The sequence below is a fragment of the Stegastes partitus genome, unplaced genomic scaffold, assembly GCF_000690725.1.
Source record: "Stegastes partitus isolate 25-593 unplaced genomic scaffold, Stegastes_partitus-1.0.2 Scaffold1152, whole genome shotgun sequence".
Taxonomy (NCBI): Eukaryota; Metazoa; Chordata; class Actinopteri; family Pomacentridae; genus Stegastes; species Stegastes partitus.
The window spans coordinates 226,050-246,617 of record NW_007578883.1 but is presented as its reverse complement, the minus strand read 5'-3'; the positions used below and the strand labels follow the sequence as shown (position 1 = coordinate 246,617).

Here is a 20,568-nt window from a genome sequence, read left to right as displayed (position 1 = left end):
TTGTCTGTGTGGTAGCTGAAGGACCTCAGAGAGCAGTGGACTGACCATCATCTCTGTTTTCACACTGTCTGTCAGTTCAGTGACTGTTTCCAACCTGCCGGCAGCTCTGCAGAGGTTATTTTCTGTCGTGCTTTACCTGAAGGAGCTCGGTTTATTTGTTTTCGTTTTGTTTGTTTGTTTGTTTGTTTACAGTGGTGTCAGCCAAGCCGCAGTCTCCCAAGCTGCCGAACCGCCACTCCCGGCTGAGCTCCTTCGTCGAGGTGACGGCCGACGGTCTGACCAGCGAAACCAAAAAGACGGGCAAACGCAGCGGACACCTGGAGCTGCAGTGGAACGAAGACCTGACCCTGTAAGAGCTGCACAGGCACTGACACCGCAGCAGAAAGCCATTAAACTGACTCAGTGATCGCACACAGCGTGAAACCCGCTGCTCCCGCCACTGCTCCAGGAAGTACCAGCCACAAACAACATTTAAGTCAAGTTTAGATGCACAAATCTGCTTTGTTCAACATTAAGCGGCTCATTTTGAACCTCAGCTGCTGTTTTCAGCAGGGGAGACAAATAAACCAGGACTCAGGAGTATTATGGGATGTTTGTTCACGCTGCTATCTGCTCAGCTGGTCAGATACATGCAGCGATATGCAGCGCGTCCTGTGTTTTTAATGCGGTGTGTGTTTGTTGTGTGTGTCAGTAACGTGACGCCTCAGAGTCGCCTGGATCTGAAGCTGTGGAGCTGCCACACTCTGAGGAAGGAGCTCCTGGGCAGCGCCACCATCGACCTGCTGGACACGCTGAGGACCCACGATGGCAAGAGTGAGGACGGACACGTTAGCCAGATCTAATCTTCTGATAAACTCACCGCACGCACGAGTTAAAGGCCCACGTTCAGAGCGCTACGCCTCTCATGTTTCATTCATGTTCTGCCCCGAGTGAGCACAAATGTTCCTGTTTTAGTTCTAAACAGGCTGTTTCAGTGTCTGTAGCTTTAAATGCAGCTGATCTGCTGCTGGCCCCGCCCCCTGCTACAGGCCCCGCCCCCTTCAGGAAGAACAAGAATTAGTTTGTTGGAGCAGGACTGTCAGTGATTGTTTTAACTCGTGTGTTCGGTGAGTTCGTCAGACGATTTTCTCATTTTTTTAATAAGAAGATTGTTTTTTGTTTTTATCTGCAAGAAGACGTGTTCATGTGAAAGCCTCCGTGTAAAATGAAACACGCATGTTGGGATGTAAGCAGCACATGGAGGGAACATCTGAATGTACATTACACAGCATCACAGGCAGAACTGTGTCCTTTTTATCCTTAAATGTTAATATTGAGGGAATTAAAACACACACAGATTTTAATTCTGCCTGCTCCAGTTCACCAGAGAAAATCAGCTTCAGGCAGCGTTGGAGTACACATACAGTAAATAAAACTTTATTTATACCTTTTAAAACCAGAGTTTACAAAGTGCTTCACAGTCAGGACATAAAAGAAAAGAAGGAACCTCAGGAAGACCAACAGAAGGAGAGAGAAGAAGAAAATGAATCAATGCAGCTGCACTAGATATAATAAATGACATATCAAGTGGAATAAAAGAAAATGGAGGTTAAAGTCTTAGACACAGGGCAGATCAATATAAATACCAGAAATGTGATGAAACGGTGAATAATGTATATTTTAGATCTGAACCCATCAGAACCTCCGTCAGCGTGTCGGAGGGCTGGATGCTGGCTGTGGCTTCACACTGTTTTCCTCTTTAAGAGCAATAACAGAAGATTTCCTCTCACTGCTTTCCCTCCTCCTCCTCCTCCGGCTCCTCCACGGCTCCTCCACGGCTCCTCCACGGTTCCTCTTCCCCCCTCTAGTGGAGAACGTCCAGCTGAGTCTGGTGCTGCAGACGGAGAACAAAGGCTCGGTTGTGGCGGGAGGAGAGCTCAACGTCTGTCTGGACGGCATGGTTGTTGACCTGGGCTCGCTGCCCAATGGCGGCGCGGCAGCCGACAGTGAGTCCCGCCTCCAGCACACACACTCACCAGGTGGAGGTAGCGACACACACACACACACACACACACACATATCACACCGCTGCTGCTTCACGGATCCTCAGAGGCCGAGAGCAGCAAAGAAGGACCAGAGATGTGGTGACAGATGGAGATTAAATGGAGAAATCAGGCTGCAGAGGAGAAGAATGAATCATGAATATTGTAAAATGTGGTTTAGCTCAGTGACAGTAGTCCAACACAAGCATTCAGAACTTACAGCAGGTTGTGTTTCTTCACTGAGCTTCATGTGTCAGCTTAAAGTCCTGCAGCTCAGCATGAAGAAGGAGAGAGAACTCAGAGACGTCTTCACAGTTAGAACATTAAAAAAACGACAAGGACAGGAACGTTTCAGCGCCGTAGATATGTTTACGTTTTACAGCCAGGTGAATTTATAAAAGAGACACGTAGAATATATGTTAATGCAATAAGGAGATTTTTCAGCTTTCATTTGGTTGATGGAACCAAACGTCACACATGAGACGTTCAAGGACCGTCGGAGAATTGAAAACAAGACGGTTCTGATGCTAACGGTGCTAACCACTGAGCCACCCTCCCCTGTCAGACTTCTGTTTCTCTAATCGTGTATTTTTATGTAGTTTATGCTCCTTAGGAAGCAGGAGAATTTTCCACCTGTAGAGAAACACAGAAAAAACCTACTTCAGAACGAACACGTTTATGGATTCTACTGTACAGGTGTGAAAGCTGTGATCTGGTGACTCAGAGAGTGGAAGGTGGAAGTGTGCAGTGACACGAGTACGACCTCCTCGACTTTGTTCCTAAATGCAGCTCTGTAGTAAACGACCTCCAGGACACGGAGCTGGAGCTGCAGCTCCATCCGCTACATGGACGCGAACACACACGGCTTTCCCACAGAGGTCCAGACGGTTTATTAGGACAGAACCGACCGCAGCATCGCAGCGTTTCTCTCACTCTTTCCCTTCCTGTCTCTCTTTAATATCTGGTCACGCTGCCAGAAACCACACAAGCTGTTTATGCACACATCCATGTGTTTGTACAGCCAATGTTTGTGTGTCTCTCCACCCTCGTAATGAGTGTTTTCCCAACTTGGAAAAAGCCAGAATTCTTCTTCTGCTGCTGCTGCTGCTTCTTCTTTTGCTTCTTCTTCTTCTGCATCATCTTCTTCTCCTTCTATTTCTTCTGCTGTTTCATTGTCTTCTTCTCCCTCTTCGTGTCTTCTGCATTTCTTCTGCTTCTTCTGTTCCTTTTTCTTCTTCTGCCTCTTCTTCTTTTGCTTCTTCTCCTCCTTCTGCATCTTCTCCTTTTTTTGTTTCTACTTCTGCTGCTTCCTCTTCCTTTCTTTCCTCTTCTTGTCTTCTGTATCATCTCCTGCTTCCTCTGCCTCTTCTTCTTCTTCTTCAGCATCATCTTCTCCTATTTCTACTTCTGGTGCTTCTTTTGCTTCTTCTTCTTTTTTCTTCTTCTGTTTTATCTCCTACTTCCAATTCCTCTACTGCAAGTTCTTCTTCTCTTTCCTCTTCTTGTCTTCTGCCTCTTCTTCTTTTGCTTCGTGTCCTCCTTTTGCATCTTCTATCTTCTCCTTCTCCTTCTTCTCCTTCTTCTTCTTCTATTTCTACTTCTGCTGCTTCTTCTCCTTCTCCTTCCTCTTCTTTTCTTCTGTATCATCTCCTGCTTCTTCTGCCTCTTCTTCCTCCTCCTCTTCTTCACACCTGACAGCTAATTACATATTTATTGGACATCTGATCAGAATCAAATCATCTGGATGTGTCCTGGTGCAGCAGATGATTCACACATATGCAGGAGAGAACCAGTTGAAGCATGTTGTCGTCAGACTGTGTTCTCTTCAACCTGAGCCTCTTCTGTGCAGAGAGTCCACCTTTAGCCTTATCAGCCTGAGCACATTATGAATCCACCTGAGAAGCTTGGATCTGCATCACGCTGAGTTACAGTAACCTGGTTGTTCTCTGCTGACAGGATCAGAACCAGCTGCACATGTTCACATGAGGAATAAAACACGACCAGCGGGCTGCTGGGTTCAGATGATTTTTAAACTTTGTGCTCCACTGTATGAACACAGACGACTTGTTTGTGGTTTGGACTCCCAGGAACCACTGAGTTCAACCCAGAAGCCTCCATCAGGTGGGACCAGTTAGGATGGATTGATCCCGGATGGCTGCAGACGTGGAGCTTTTCTTTAAATCAGAAACACAGGAAGTGATAAGAATCAGGTTGGATGAGAGCGTATCGACCAAGCGATCCATCGGTCGGCGCTGCAGTCCTCTGCTGCTCCGACATACTGGAGGTTCATGAAGCGTCTTCTCTTAAATAATTAAACAGTGCTGCTGTTTAGTTTGATTAAGCTTATGGCCAAACAGAGAGTGTCATTTATCTGCTGATTGTTCAGAGTAATCGTCGGGTTCATCAGCCGTCTGTTCTGTTATAGTTTACTCTCAATAATATGGTTTCTTGTATCGGCCACAACCAGCAGAAAGGCGTCGACGGTGTCACCTCTGATCTGCCTCAAAGTTTATTAGAATAAACTACAGATGTTTAAAATGGTATTTATCAAATTTTAGATTGATATTTAAAAGCTTTTGTCTTTCAGCAGGTTGTTTTTCTTGATTTGTGCTCAGAGATGTGACTTCTCAGGATTTCATTTTTGTCATATTTCCACTCACCTGTATTCAGAGGTTACCTGCTTGTCCAGATTCTGCATCCGTGATATGATGAGAAATAAGTGAAAGTTTCTTCTTTTTTTATAGATTAGTTCAAACAGACTCAAGTTTCAATGTGCAAGAAAAAAAAAACTGCTGTGAAATTTTTAGAAACATTTTTATCCCAGAAAGTCAGACTTCACAAATACGTGTAGAAACATGTTGTTCGTACTTTAAAAGATTCCCTCAAATCAGAGATGATTGAGGAGAAAAAAGACGTTTCTCCTCCGACCAGCTGTCTCTTCGTCTTTATAAACAGAAACTTTAAGCGTTTGTCTGAGCTGTGGGTGATCCACGAACCAGAGCTCACTGCTTCAGGCCTCCTCTGATGAGAAAACTCAAATTAAAATCTCATTTCACTTTGCTGCTCTAACCTTCAGACCGTTCCTGGAGGTTTCGTCATTATGCTCCACTTCTGTTGTTGTTATACTGGTTTTGTGTGGACCGGAGGACGGCGGCGGCGGCGGCTCGCTCTGCTGCGTCGTGTCGCTGCTGACAACACTCAGTGTAAGTCTATATGTGTGTTTGTTCAGTTTTGGTGGAGGCTTTGGACCGTGTTCAGCGTGCCAGAGGTTTTTCTGTCCTGCCAAGAACAACATGTCGAGAATATTGTTAAACCTAATACCAGCAGAACCAGGCTGCAGAACCTCTACCGCGTTCACGTGTTGCTGCTCCCAAACCGACAGAGAAGTCGCTTCATGGCTCGCAGGAGGAGCGATTTCTAACCGCTCTTATTGACTCTCGGTATTTTCCGCTTCCAGGCTCTCCGCTAACATCTTACCTTCCTTTTTCTGGTTTGGAAGCGACGGCTAGGTGTGGTTTTAACAAACATGCTGTTCTTAAGCTGCTCTTAAAGCCCAGGCCAGGTCCGTGCATCCATCTCCTCGCTGTGACAACATTCACACAAGGCCTTCCATAGAGAGGCGGCACAGAGCCGCAGTGTGTGCAGCTGAATGGACAGAACCGGCCAACGCCGCCGCCGCCGCCGCCACCGTAAATGTGTCTCTTTGTGACCGTTTAGATGTGAGCAGAGGTTCAGGGGAGGCGTGTGTTTGTGCACGCTGTCGTAGCACATGGAGGTTCAGTCAGGCAGAGGGCGAGGCGCATTTAGATGTAGGTTAGAGTCGGATACACAGAGGTCTGATGGTAACACACCAGTGATTGATGAGAGGTCACAGTGGAAGAGTTTTTAGGTTTTCGGGGCTTTTGGCTGCAGGAACTCGGAGCAGATGCAGTTTACAGGAATCTTTGTGTTTAGCCGACCGTTCTGCAGAACATCACGCTGCACCTCGTTCTGCTGACGTGGTGAGAAACGGCTCCTCCTTGTTTGTGTTCCTTTAAACCAGTTGTCGTGAGCAAAGCGAAGGACAGGATCTGATAGTCCACCAAAAACCTACAAAGGGCTGCCGCAGTGCACAGTCATCAGCAACACGCCCAAACTGAGCAGCTAAGAGCTTCAACCAAATACCGATAGTCTGCAGCGTCATCAGTCAGTCATTAAATAATCATTAGAACTAATATAATACAGTGGACATAAGCTCAGAGATCTGTTTTCCTCACACCAAAGTGTCTCAGCTCCGTCAGCCGTCCTGTCCTGATCGACTAAAAGGAAAAGTTAGTTCTGGTCGGAGGTCCTGAGCCTCCTCAGAGTCTCTGTCATGGTCCCGTTGCTGCTAAACTCCCACAATGCTCTCTGCTGCCACCATGAGCTGTAGTCTGTAGATGCCTCCTCTGGTCTTTAAACAGTGAGAGGCTCCACCTGGTGGAACAACCAGGTACTACAGCTGGTCTATGGTACATTTACTGACATCATGTAGCGAATACAGGTTTACTCCGTCTTTTGTTCAAAGTTTTGCCTCTTAATTATCATCTTTGACGGTTTTTAGCGGTTGGTATTCAACTGATTTAAATTCTGACCTTGTATTACAGCCTTGTAGCCTCTAGCGCCACCTTCTGTCAGCACTACACAGCCCTGTTGTGTAGTTGTATCACGACCTTCTTCTTCTGCCCTATCTGTTAGTATATTTTTAATTGGTTAAATTATTAATAACGATTATATATAACAACTTTTAGATACTAGTTGTTAAACAGATCAGATGGACATCGCTACTGACGGCTAACGTATAGCGAGCTTAAGCTAGTTTTTCTCGTACGTGTGTTGCTTTGGAAGCGTAGCGTCAAACTGTGTCTACTGACAACGTTTTTATTTAGTCAGTATAGTATCAAACAGGGAGAGGCTCCACCTGGTGGAACAACCAGGTACTACAGCTGGTCTACGGTACGTTTACTGACATCAGGACCTTCTTCTGCCTCATCGGTTAGTGTGTGAGTAAATGACTGGTGGCATCAAATCAAATAATGATTATTCAGTTCAACAGATTTACCCAAAAACTAAGTTCTTTACATTCTTTTGACTGAATTTTGAGAATTTCATGTTTTCCAACCTGAGAATTTTTTAAATTTCGTGCAAAAAAAAAAAAACCCCAACAAACTTACCTGTGAAGCCATTGTAAGGGTTCAGCATCCCCAGAAATAAAACTCCTACAGCCAGGAAATGTGTTAGCAGTGGATCTAAATGATTGAACGGCTTCAGCAGGGGACACGTTTCTAATGACTGGCATCAAAAATGGAAAAAAGTGCAAGATGTCCCCAGAAAGTTCCTGTAAGTGTCTATATATGGACGGATCTATATTCCAAAAATAAAGTCTTTGGTCGACGTTTCACCAACTTTTAAGGCCTCTGACATCACTAGACTTTAATGTGTGGCAAGACAAGGTTCCTGTTTTTGGTTGTTTTGACAAAACGGTGATTTGGACCCACTGGTAGGAAACACAAGCTGGTGTTCACGGGGTCTATGTGTTGTTATTATACGTCTGAAATTCTCTAAGTTCAGCTGAAATATGTTCCTGAACCTGGTTTTGGGCCCAGTAAGCTGCCGCGGGCTGACCCTGGCGTTGCAGGTAAACAAACTCACATCTGTAGCTTCAGCGTGTGCGCGGGTTAAAGGTGAACGCCGGCGAGCACGACCCTCCCTCGCCGCTGTTTGGAGACTCTGCACTCACATAATCACAGACATCAGGGGCGCTTTTGTCTAATTTGTTTCTGAGAATTGCGTAATTGAGTCTCATTGCTTGCAGCTCGGCAGCACAATCGCCTCCTGTGATCCCGGAGCAGCGTGCACGGCGGCGGCGGGGGGGTTTCCTGTCCAACGTGTGCATGTATGTGAGGGGGGAGGTGAGGTTAGTGCACAGAGGGCTGAAGTGTGCCCTCGAAAACCACCCGAGCCACTTGTCTTTGTGTGTTTTATGGCCTCGTGAGCTGCAGACGTACATGTGTTTTACATTCTGCAGCCAGCGAGCGCCGGCCTGCATACATAAAGAGCATAAAGGTGGGAGTGTGTCGGCGTTAAGGCGCTCTATGTTCTCGCTCTGAACGCTGCTCTGTTAGCTCGGAGCTTTTACTCATTTCCCCTGGCAGCCTTTCTGACACACACACACATGCATGTGGCGGCCTTCATAAACAAACCCTTATACCGAGCCACGGTGAGAAACAGAAGCCAGAGCGTTTCAACTGCGCCACACTTTGTTGGATGCTCGCGAACACACTTCCTATCCCACATGTACGCCGCATCCAGGCCGTCCAGCCCGGTGACGAACACTCGGCCTGGACACGTCACGCTCCGCTCTGCGTTCACAGGCTGCTGGATGCGCCAGAGAGTCGTAGCGACAGAAACGCTGCCAACCAGAACGTCACCGCTGAATGAGAAAGGTGTTTTTCTCGTTAGACTTGAGTTAAAGTGGCAGCGCGCTGGAAGGCAAAGATGGGCATCAGCAGAAGTCCGATCCTCTGTTTGCATCTGTTGTCGCACAAGTGACGTGAAGTTTGACGGCGGTTTGCGTCTCTTTGTGTAAAGGTCGCTAGCTGCCACAGAAGTCTTCGTCATGGTGCCTGTTGCTAGCTAAATGCTCATCAGTTCCTAACACGGAGCCCTGACCTCAGATCGACATCATACGTCTGCGTTTCATGACCACAGCTGCAGTCCTGTGAGCCTCGTTTCTTACGACAGCGCCACCTGTTGAATTGCACGATGGCAGAAATGCTTGAGTTGTATTTTTCAGGGTTCTTCCACCCAGAATGCTGCCTTCTGTCCAAATACTTCTAGTTTTCGTAGTAATTTTTAACTAAAGGTTTTTTTTCCACACAAAACACCACGTCATGTCCTAGTTCCTCCAGGTTTAGATGTTTCTTCGTGGAAGGTGCTTTTCTCGTTAGACTTTAATTAAAGTGGCTGGAAGGCAAAGATCGGCGTCAGCAGAAGTCTGATGCTATGTGTCCACTGGATCTGACAACATCCTGCTTCCTATTCGTTGTGTAGTGAAACGCTCCTCGTCCTGTTCCTGAGTGGGCCGTTTGGAGTGACGAGTGTTGCCGCGAGCCACCTGTAGCTCATTTGCATAAAGTCGACTTGACTTCTATTTTATGCAAATGAGGCGCGGGGAGCGGCGGTCCGATGCCTCGTGAAACTTTCATAAAACAGCTAAACTAGCGGTTGAACTAAAACGAGGACATATTCAGCAGCTGCACTGCCTGTTCCTCGCCTCAGATGTTTTCAGAAGTACTACAGAAATACACCGCTCGTGAGTCGACGCGATTGTCCAATCAGGTGCAGGCAGGATAGAAGGAGAAGAAGCTGAGGTCTTCAGAGTTCAGTATGGCCGTGGACATAGACACCGCCTCCTGGGCTGCCAGTGACCCGCCTTCGAAGAGATTTTAGGAAGCAACGTGATCTGGCGCGGGGAAAATCGCTCCAGTGGACACATAGCATCAGTCCGATCCGTCGTTTGGATCTGTTGTCACGTAGGCGATGTAAAGTTTGAGCTGTCGCAGTACGCTTCGTCTTAAACCCAGTAGCTCTCATTCACCACGGCGTAAGCCCGGTGCTAGCTACACTCCCACAGTGCTCGCTGGTCGCCAACATGGAGCTGCCTCTTCGGGTCGACAACATGGGACTGAAGTTTTATGACTGCAGTCGTAGAACTGAACTTTTCGGACCCTTGTTTGTTGCAACAGTGCGTGACTTCTGGTCATCGAGGTTCACTCGACCCGTATTTTAAGTTGTAGTTTTAAAGGTTTATTCCACAGAAATGCTACTCTCTGTCCAAGTATTAACGGTTTTAAAGGTTTTTTTGGCCCAAAGAGTCCGTTCTGTCCAAGCAGGTTGAAAACTTTCTTCCTCACAAATAGTCTTTTCTAACAATAAGTTATAGTTTTAAAGGTAAACTCAGAAACACTCATTTCAGGGTTCCATAGTTTTAAAAGTGTGTTCCTCATAAATAGTAACTTCAAATGAATGAGTTTTTCACCCTAAATGCTGCTTTCCTTCAGAGTATGAACAGTATTAACACCGATCCAACAGGTTTTGGTTTTATTCCACCTCAAACTGTCCATTCGTGGGTTTTTTGCCAGTCTGTGGGCTACCGACGCCAACAAGTGGTGGCCATGTTATCAGAACCAGAAGAGCTAAAACAGGGGTCGTGGTGAAGCAACGCTCCTCTGCTGCTGAACCAGGCCTCTTGATTTTTTACACTTTTTAACCTCAAACTAGTAACTGACAGATTGACTGACGGCACAAACGCACTTGAACGCCTCATCGTCCCACTCATGAGCACGTCAGGTGCAGCAGCTGCAGGACTGGAACGTGCCGTCGGTTGTTTTCGCTGTCGTTCAGGTCGACACACAGCAGAGCAGTAATTAGACCCGTCCAGGCCGAGGGAGGAGGCGCTGAGCCGGCCGATGACACAATGGTTTCTCCTCAAGGCCGCTGTTTATTTTCCTCCGGCTCTGTGCACAAGAAGCCCTTTCATAGCCGCTCACCTGTTTGCTTTGCTTTAGATAGCGGCAAACGTGGACGCCGTTCCAGGCGGTGGCGCGCACGCGAAGGCGTCGCGTTCGTGGAGGAGAAAGTGAGTGTTAATGAAAAGCACGTTACCGTCGTGTGGTTTCCAGCCGCAGGCGGGACGACACGGTCACACATTCCCTCACAGCGCCGCCGCCACACGGACCAGCAGGCCGCAAACTGGGACGAATGGTCTCCAGTAAACCACCGTCACATGTCCGTCTGTTTCATTATTCCTCCTGCTGTGATCAGTTGCTGCACAGCGCTCACGGGGACGAAGCCTCCCAGGAGTTAGCTTGAAGTTTCAGCAGCGTTTTAAAGGTCATGTTGGCAAAACTGCTTTTTTTTCTTCTTCTATTTTTTTGGCCATATTTTGCCTTAATTACATGTTGACAGCAGAGAGATGCCAGGATGACTGCAGGGAACGAGGTGGGAATGACTTGCTGCAAAGGTCCCAGAGCAGACCGGGGATGCAGCCAATCAGGGCGACCCAGGCAACCCGAGGCTGTGTCGCGCTTCCTGGAAAAAAAAAAAATCTACCTTAACCCTCTGAAACCACAGCCGGGGTTTAAAATACATCTTTTATTTTATTTGTTTTAAATCCTGTAAATTACAACATTTATCGGAGCCAGAAACTATAAAAACAGAAAAAAATCGTCCGGCGTTTATTTTTCCGACAGTCTTTGAACTACTCATGTGTGACTTGCAGTTCCATCTTAAAAATTAACCAAATCTAAACTTGAAATCTGAATATTTCACCAAAATGTTTTTATTCTACATGTTTGATTTAAAGTTTTACCGTAAACCAACCGTTTGCACCTTTAATAGTCACCGTCTGAAGCCTTTAAATGAAACGTTCAAATAACGTTAGAGCCAGGAAACAGAACAGAATCAAATCTTTTGCACCAGATCGGCGCGAAACATCCAGAATGTTTTCGATAATTAACCGTCAGGGATTGAAAGGCACAATTAGGCCGTTTGTCAGAAACTGCATCCATCCATCCATCATCTCTACACCTTCATCCTCACCAGGGTCATGGGGGGGCGGAGTCTATCCCAGCTGACTCAGGGTGAAGGCAGGTTCACCTGGACAGGTAACCAGTCTATCACAGGGCTACACTTAGAGACAGACAACCAAGCACACTCACATTCACACCTACGGACAATTTACAATCACCAATTAACCTCAGCATGTTTCTGGACTGTGGGAGGAAGCCGGAGAACCCGGAGAGAACCCACGCTGCACGGGGAGAACATGGAGACTCCACGCAGGAAGATCCCGGGTGTCCTCACCGGGACGCCAACCGGCGACCTTCTAGCTGTGAGGCCACGGTGCTAACCACCGAGACACCTGCAGCTCCAGAAACTACATGTTGGATTCAAAAATCCACCCGTAAATACAGCGTTTGCACCACAAAAGAAAAATGTGTGACAAAACTTCAGAGTTTTCAGGTTGAACTGCAGCCGGTGTAGCAGAGAGGAGACGACGACACAGACTTCCATCAGATGCTCTGATCTGAATGATTGATATTTACCTGATTGTAAACATGAGGGGAAAGCGTATTGATATTTCACACTAAAGCCACTCCTGACTGATGTGGCCTTTCATCTCTCCTCGCTGTCTCCACCTCTGATGGACAAACTGAAGGTGTTGTTTGGTCGTTTGTTGCAGAGATTCTTCAGTCGGACCGACCGAACCTGAGGAGGACGCAGAGTGAGGAGACTCCCGGTACAGCAGCGTCGCACAGCAGGTCAGTGAACGCACCACCGGCTCAGATCAGCGGAGGTTTTAGAGTTTCCTGCTGCCGTCATCTGGAACAATCTGCATTTAAATGTGGTCAGAGCTTGTTATGATAGATAAAATACGCTTTTCAAGGTTTGTTCCTCCAAAAGTAGCATTTCTATCAAATAAATTAGTTTTTTTAAGGTTAATTACCCCCAAAATGCTGCTTTGTGTTCCAGTGCTTAGGTTAGTTTAACCCGACTAGTTCACTCTGACACATGAAATATGACTTTAAAGGATTATTCCACACAAATATTCATTTTTAGTGGGTTACTTGTAGTTTTAAAGATTTTTCGGACCTACGTGGTTTTTTTTTCTTCTTCTAATGAATACATTTATAAATACTGTTTCTGTCCGAGTCTGTGTCGTCTGAGGGATTTATTCACACAAATTGTGCTTTCAAACAGTTAAGTTTTGATTTTAAAGGTTTATTCCATCTAAAATACAACTTTTTGAATAAGTATTCTTTTAAAAGTTTATTCCATCAAATTTTGACTTTTGTTTTTTCATGTGTTTGTTTTACTCACTTTTAAAAGTCATTTAACTAAATAAACTACGTTTGTAACAAACAAATCTGGTTTTAAAGGTTTGTTTTACCCAAACGGCACTTTTTTAACACCTATTCCACTGAAATACTACTTTCTGTCCAAGTAGATCTAATTTTAAAGGTTTATTTCACCCAAACATCACCTCTTGTCCAAATATTTGCAGTTTTAAAGGTTTATTCTGCCCACTTTCCAACAAACAACACATCAAAGGAGAGTTTTTCTGACAAAATACTGATTTTTAAAAGTTAATTCCACACAAATTGCACTTTTTTAATTAACAAATTAGTTGTTTTTTTTTAGATTAATTGTACCCCAACCTGTACATCATCATCAGAAACCACATTTTTCACAACACCAGAGTTACTGGATGCTTTACTTTATAAATATTAACCTTTATACAACGTTACACTAACGTCAGCGTGTTCGGGCTCCACTCTTCTCTCAGCACGTTTCAGGGTTTTAGGGATTATTTTATAGAAGAAGTCTCGTCTCAGTCAGATATTCACTGTGTAGCAGGTTTACAACGTCATGAAGCTTTTCTACATCACACACCGTCGGCGGTGTGACGTTCAGGAACGTGTAACTGTTTAGATCCTTCACCAGACGTAGAACTCTGAAGTGTTGAGTCCAGCTTCTCCTGAACAGAGCTGTTTGGTTTGGACTCCATCTTTAAGTTCTGACTTGTCACAATGCCGACTGTTCTTTGGGGACGATCCAGCTGGAGTTGGTTTGTGCTCAGTGAAGCGTGGGCTCATAATCGACCGCCTGAACATCCAGAGAAGGTTCTATCCTCGGCTCTGCACATGTTGTGGTGCAGTAATAACTGCAACAGCACAATAATAAACTTGCGTGACCTCCTTTCTGTTCGCAAAGATGACAATCACCGCCCCCAGTGGTAGCTGTAATCCAAACAGAAGGCGGCGGACGGATGGAGGCTGGAGCTCCATCAGCCTGCTATTCCCTCCAGTGCGGTTGGGGTAATAAATAGAGGAGCTGGCCTGTTTCGGAGCTGTGGGGTCGGCTGGTATTTCCCTCCAAACACTGCAGGGGGGCATTAAGGGCAGTTCAGCCAAAAACGCAGACCGCCGCTGTCATGGAGAAGCAGCAACATCTCTATGAGTGTCTGGAGCTGGACGTCCAGTCTGGACACCGAGTGGCTGCTCTGCTGCTGCTGCTGCTTCTACTTCTTCTGTTTCTTCTTCTTCTACTTCCTTTATGTATTCTTCTTTGACTACTTTTGCTTCATCTTGTTATCTTCTACTTCTTCTGCTTCTCCTTCTTTGTGTTCTTCTATTTCTTCTTCTACTACTTTCTTCTTCTTCTCCTTCATCCACTATTTGTTCTTACTCTTCTTGTACTACTTCATTTTTTTCTTCTACTTCTTTTATTTCTTTTTCTTCTTCTAATACTACTACTTCTACTATTTAATCATCTTCTTCATTTCCTACTACTACTACTACTTTTTCTTTTTCTTCTTCTACATCTTCTTTTATCTTCTTCTACTTCTTCCTCTTCTTTTACTACTACTACTGCTACTTACTTTTCTTCTTCTACTTCTTTTGTCTTCTTTTTCTTCTTCTTCTACTACTTTTTTAAAAAAAATCTTCTTCTTCTTCTTCTACTACTACTACAGCAACTACTAACACTATTTCTTTCTCTTCTTCTACTACTACTTCTTTCTCCTTTCTCTTCTACGATGACTTCTTCTTCTGCTGTCACTATTTCTTCTTCTTCTTCTTGTGGCGACTGACCTCCAAACCCAGAGTCCAGGTTTTGTGTTTGGGCCTCAGCATTCCTCGGTCCTGAGGAGGCAGCGTGTTTTCCTTTGTCAGAAAAGCAAAGTTATATTTAGCGTTTAGGAAAATCCGATTGTGTTCAGTGAGGAAGAGCAGTTTCTGTGAACCAAACCGGTGGCTGAGTCAGGAGCAGCACCAGCGAAGCGTTAAAACAGGAAGCGGACGTAAGAAATGCAGCGGTCCAGTAGAGTGTTAAAGCTTAAAGCAGGTGTTTATAGAGATATCTGTAAAAGTTTAGCTTCATGTGTCAAATACTTCTAGAAATAGATCCTTAAAAATCGCCCACTTTTAGCACATTTCTTGCCCACTGAGGCTGTTTTAGCAACAACATCTGAGGAACTACTGAAGATAAAAACCTGAAACGTTCTCCATTACTTCTCATCATGTCACTGATTCAGAACCTGTCATATCAGACAGTCGATCAATAATCTGATTATGGGGGAGATGAAAGATGACAAAAGGTCTAATGAACCACACGTAGCCGCAATAATACAAAACTACACACTAGAATACTTTAGGTAAGAAAATACTTCTTCTTCTTCTTCTCCTACCACTATTTTGTTTCTCCTTCTACTCCTATGACTTCTTCTTCTACTGTCACAATTTGTTCTTCTGCCTCTTCTTCTTCTTCTTCCTCAAATCTTATAAGAAAAAATCCTGCTGAAAGTTGGTTGACTGGAAATTTGAATATCTCTGAAAGTACTGGATAAATCAGTCTAAAACGTCACAGATATCTTTATAATGCTCGTATTTTGTGTGATCAGAGGAGGTTCAGCAGAGACCTGATGGTTTAAGGTGGACTAAAGCTGCTGGACATGCAAACGTTGACGTTCCTCCTCGTCTTCTTCTCTCTCCATGTCTTCAGGAGCAACAGACACTCGGTGGGAGGTTCGCAGGGCGAGTCTCCGGGCGGCTCCAGAGGAAGCTCCCTGACCAACGGGGAGCTGCCCGAGGAGCAGAGCCCCGGGCCGGGATCATCGGGCCGCCGCCGGTCCTCCAAGAGCCACAGCAGCCCAGGAAACAGCGCAGGTACCGACTATCACGGATCAGTCCGGCTCTGTTCTGACAGCATGTAGGACACAAGCTGCTGCAGATTTTGTTCATTTATGTGTTACTTGGGTTCTGGAAAATATTTTGGCAAAATTTAAAGAAATTTTTTTTGTATTTTCACCCTGAAATGAAGTCGTTCTCAGGGTTCAGTATCTCCAGAAGTGAAACTCCCACCGTCATTAAGGTGGTGAGGACTCAGACAGAACCGTGTCCATCAGAACGATTAAACCGCTCCAACAGAGGACACGGTTTGAATTATTGATCTCAGAGGAAACTAAAGAGCTGTCCAGATTGATCACGTCTGTCATGTGTCTATCTGCTGTACTGATGAAGTTCTGAGGCTCAGAAATGATGGAAAAAGTCCATTAAAGTGATCAATCTGGACCCTCCTCTGTGGACTTCCAGGACCTGGACCTCTGGAACATTCACAGTCTGAAGGTAGAACTCTGGTCAGTAGATGAAGGTTCTGCAGATACAGAACCAGATGTTCTGAGGTGTGTGAGTTGAGAGCAAAGTTCTGGTAAAACTGAATAATTCTTTAGTTTGTGAGTTGGACTGGTTCTGGCTGGGAACTAGAACCTCATCCCGTCCTCTGTGTGTCTCAGATAAAGTGGAGCTGACGTCCAACGGGCTGGAGAGTCGCAGCAGCGTCGCCCGCCACACGCCTCCTCCGTCCTCCCCGTCGGGTCGGTCTCCGGCCGCCAGCAGCAGCGGCAGCAGCCCGTCTCCGGGTCAGGACGCCCTGGGCCCGGCCGCCCCGGCAGAACCAAGCCCCAGCGCCACCGCCGGCACCGAGCCGGCCGGGAACAGCGGCACGGAGTCCAACACAGACTCGCTCCCGGCTGGGTAAGACTCAGACTAAAGAAAGGAGGAGAAATCTTTGTTTTCAAAGCAGGTCTTTAAACCTGAAGGTACCCAGAGGAGCGTCTGACTGCTGCTGGGTCGGTGCGGTCCGGTCCACAGCTGGCACGGGTTAAACTGTGTTTCTACATGAGACGTGTGAAGAGATTTTATTGAAATATTGATATTATTATAATAATGCTGTTGAGGTTTTAGCAGCAGGTCGTGTGTGTAGTTCAAGACTGTCTGGAAGTTCAAAAACCAGGTTCTGGTTCTGATGAATGGTGTCACTTTGTCATCTTTTAAAGCGTCTAACACGTCTTTTAAACCTTTTGGTGGCTTTTGCGGTTGGTTCAGGTGGTTAATTAAACTTTAGTGAAAACTCATTTCCTATCAGCTGATTGAACTCCACAAACACTGAAACGACTACCGTAATGTCTGGACTATAGGGGCACCTGAATATAAGCTCCACCCACTGACTTTACACAGGAAACCAGGTGTTTTCATATCCAGGCTGCTGTTGTCTCTAAGCTGCAGGTGTCCACGTTGGATCATGAGATATTCACACAGGAAGATGTTTTAACCTTTAATTAAATGCGTAGCGGTAACATACACAGATACGTACCGTAGAGGCTTTTTTCTGAACACTTCCTGTAACACGGCTGGTTAAGGAAATAAAACTCCTGCAGCTACCAGGAAAAGTCCCTGATGGCTATCTTCATCTTCCTCCTGCACTAAAACCACTAAAGTCGTCTTCTTCAGTGTCTTCAGGAGCTGAACAGCCTCAGAATCACTTCATCACTTCCTCAGTCTCTCTGTCGTCGTCGCTCTCAGCCTCACTTTGGTCTCGAGGTTAATTCGTAAAAATCCATAAATTAGTCTCATCGTTGTTTAAGCTGCAGCGTTCAGAGCGTGTGAAGGAAGTAGGTGCTGATAGTCCAGACATTACGGTAACTTTTACTCTGCTATTGTAGGAAGCATGATGCCAGTGATTGAACCGTGTGAGTCGTTAGTTTCAGGAAATCTGCTGCAGATGAACAGCTGTAGAGTTAATTCCAGGTTAAATGAGCTTTATTGACATGAAACACAGTGAAGCCAAACAGCTCCAGCACCAGCAGGGACAGTTGTGGTGTTTGTGCTTGTAAACAGCTTCAGTGTGAGTGAACGGCTGCAGGCGATGGAGAGCGTTCAGCGACACTTCCTCTGTTGCCTCGACGCTGCTCACGCTCTGCTACGACGGCTCATAAAACGCTTGTTTATGTGATGTGTTGAAAGACTAAATGAGTGTTTGTGCGTTTTGTGTTTCTGCAGCTGGGAGCAGAGGGTGTTGCCTCATGGCAGAGTTTACTACGTCGACCACAACACCAAAACCACCACCTGGGAGAGACCGCTGCCTCCAGGGTAGGACTCTAGAACCTCAGGGGAGCTGGTCAGACTGGCCGGAGTGGGAGGCTTCTGGCTCAGCAGTACAGCTAACATCACACACACTTTCAGAACTAATCCTTCATCACACCACTCACCTAACTCACCTACATCACATCAGATGTCCCTCACACCAGTGAAACACGTCAGACTTTAAACCAGCAGCGCTGCCTTTATTGAGCTGTCAGCTGACCTGAACAGAGGAGTTTACAGGTCTGACTGCAGGAGGTAGATCATTGGACACGATTCAGACCAATCAGCTTCAAATGCTAACCCTGCTAGCATGCTACATGTAGCTGCCAACGTGTTCTGGGTGGAACGTGAATCTTTCTAGACAGTGTCCACAATCTGACAGTAGCTTCTTGAAGCTCACGTCCTGTAGAACCGAGTTATCCAGTTCAAACATTCGCACCGTGCTGCTGAAGGTTTTCTGAGGAACATTCAGAAAGTCACGTAAACGTCCTGGTTGCTTGTGCACGTGCTCAGTTCAGACACACCAGCGAGCAAAGTGACACAAAACAATGTTCGGTTAATTGTTAAACTAATGATGTAAGAGAAGCGTTCCTCTGTGTGCTGATGGACGTTCACCACAAAGCCCAGATCGTAGAAACGCTGTCCTTGTTGACTCCTGCTGGACGCCGTTAGCCGCTACAGGTGCCATGGTGCCAGCAATGCTCGCCAACACCGAACTGTTCGTAGTGCAAGGCTGCCTTTTCTGGTCGCTGAAGTATTAAACATTGCAGTCTGTTACGTTGTCAGCCAGCATGAGGCTCCACCTGGTGGTGCAGCCAGGTACTACAGCTGAGCTACAGCACTTGGTTTCCGATGCCACTAAAATGAAGACGTTTCTGGCGATGCGAGACCCCAGTTTGACTGATGTTGTGTTTGTGAAACCCTGCTGATGGTCAGCCTGGTGGTCATTTCTCCAGATAAAACCTTTCATGGTAGGAATGGTGATTTCTGAAAATGTTCTTAATAATCAATAATCGGCAGCTTTATCAATCAATATTTGATTAATCAATACCAGGAAATGAACTCAGTGGACATCCTTCTGTTTCCTTCTCCACATTAGTCTCTGTCATGGTGTCCATCGCTGCTAAACTCCCACATGGTTTAGTTTTAAACAGTAAGAGGCTCCACCTGTTGGAACAACCAGGTACTACCGCTGAGCTACGATACACCACATTTGTCTCCTGCCTTATCGATCAATATGTTTTTAATCAGTTAGATCATCAGTGGCGACAAATGGAGTAGCGATTAATCGTGAACTTCAGTTTTCCGTAGAGTTTACGTTGGAGTCTGTGTTTTACTGGGAGTTGGTTGTTTCTAAGCTAACGTTAGCCAATGTTGCGCACCGATGGCAGAAGAGAGACATTGAGGTGGCCAGCAGCAAACGTAAACGTCTCATCGTTTGGATTTTCCTGAGTCCACAGACAGTTGGAAATGGTCTCGGTTCGTTAATAACGTCCATTTACATGCTGGCAGTAAAAAACCGATTGCTTCACATTCTCACCTTTAAGACGGTTTCCTGTTGGTCAGCATCGGCCTTTTTTGTTGCATCTTCATTCCAGCGTTTGTTCTTGAGTCTGACTCTAAAGTTACATTTTTTTAGAGGACAAACACGTTAAACTCGATTCAGAAGTGGTTTCGCTGTTATCCTGATTGGTGACAATCAGAATCCAAGGCTGTCGCTATGTTAAGACTGTTTTTATGGGTTCTGTTCGTTTTTCCTAAAAACCTGTCGGATAGCAGGTTTAGGATGGTTAAGGGTCGGATTATCGAGTCACGGCTGTATTTCCAAAGTTGCCGATCATCAGTCGGGCCAAACAGGAAGCTGCTGACGGACCCCAGATTTAATTCTACGTCTGCAATCTGACTGAGTCCATATTTAGAATAATGTTCCCGTTAGAGAATAAACCATGACTTGTCCTTCATTGACTTACAGCAAACCTGGAACAAAACCTGCTGAAAGTCAGTCTTCATCTAGTCGCTTTAATATTCGCTCTCTCCAGTAATTAACACACAGAGCCAAATCTTCAGCGAGTTACTGTAAGGCTGCAGCCACTAATTATCTTCTAATACCTGCCTCTGACAATTAGTTTACCCGACTCATGATTTCTCCTAAAATACTAAACAGCAGCGTGAAAGGTTCAGGCAGCGTTCATCCTCCATGTCGATCCTGTCAGACGGTGTGAAGGGCATCAAACCCCAGATTGAGCTTTCTATAGCGTGTTCAGATAGCGTGTGCAGGTAGCTGTCTTCAGGTAGCGTGTTCAGGTAGTGTGTGCAGGTAGCGTGTTCAGGTAGCGTGTTCAGATAGCGTGTGCAGGTAGCGTGTTCAGGTAGCGTCTTCAGGTAGCGTGTTCAGGTAGCGTGTTCAGGTAGCGTGTGCAGGTAGCGTGTTCAGGTAGCGTGTGCAGGTAGCGTGTTCAGGTAGCGTGTTCAGGTAGCGTGTTCAGATAGCATGTTCAGATAGCGTGTGCAGGTAGCGTGTGCAGGTAGTGTGTTCAGGTAGC

The 20,568-nt window shown here is 45.9% G+C and overlaps 1 protein-coding gene across 1 annotated transcript in view; it reads left to right on the top strand.

Annotated features, from left to right (window-relative positions):
• Positions 1-20,568, top strand: part of wwp2 (WW domain containing E3 ubiquitin protein ligase 2) — a 78,132-nt gene that overhangs the window by 13,463 nt on the left and 44,101 nt on the right. Inside the window, exons 3-9 of the mRNA XM_008296808.1 lie at positions 193-349; positions 692-813; positions 1,848-1,985; positions 12,286-12,364; positions 15,606-15,769; positions 16,396-16,636; positions 17,942-18,031. Of these exons, the coding sequence (XP_008295030.1) occupies positions 193-349; positions 692-813; positions 1,848-1,985; positions 12,286-12,364; positions 15,606-15,769; positions 16,396-16,636; positions 17,942-18,031 (991 nt within the window). The remainder of the gene's footprint in view (positions 1-192; positions 350-691; positions 814-1,847; positions 1,986-12,285; positions 12,365-15,605; positions 15,770-16,395; positions 16,637-17,941; positions 18,032-20,568) is intronic.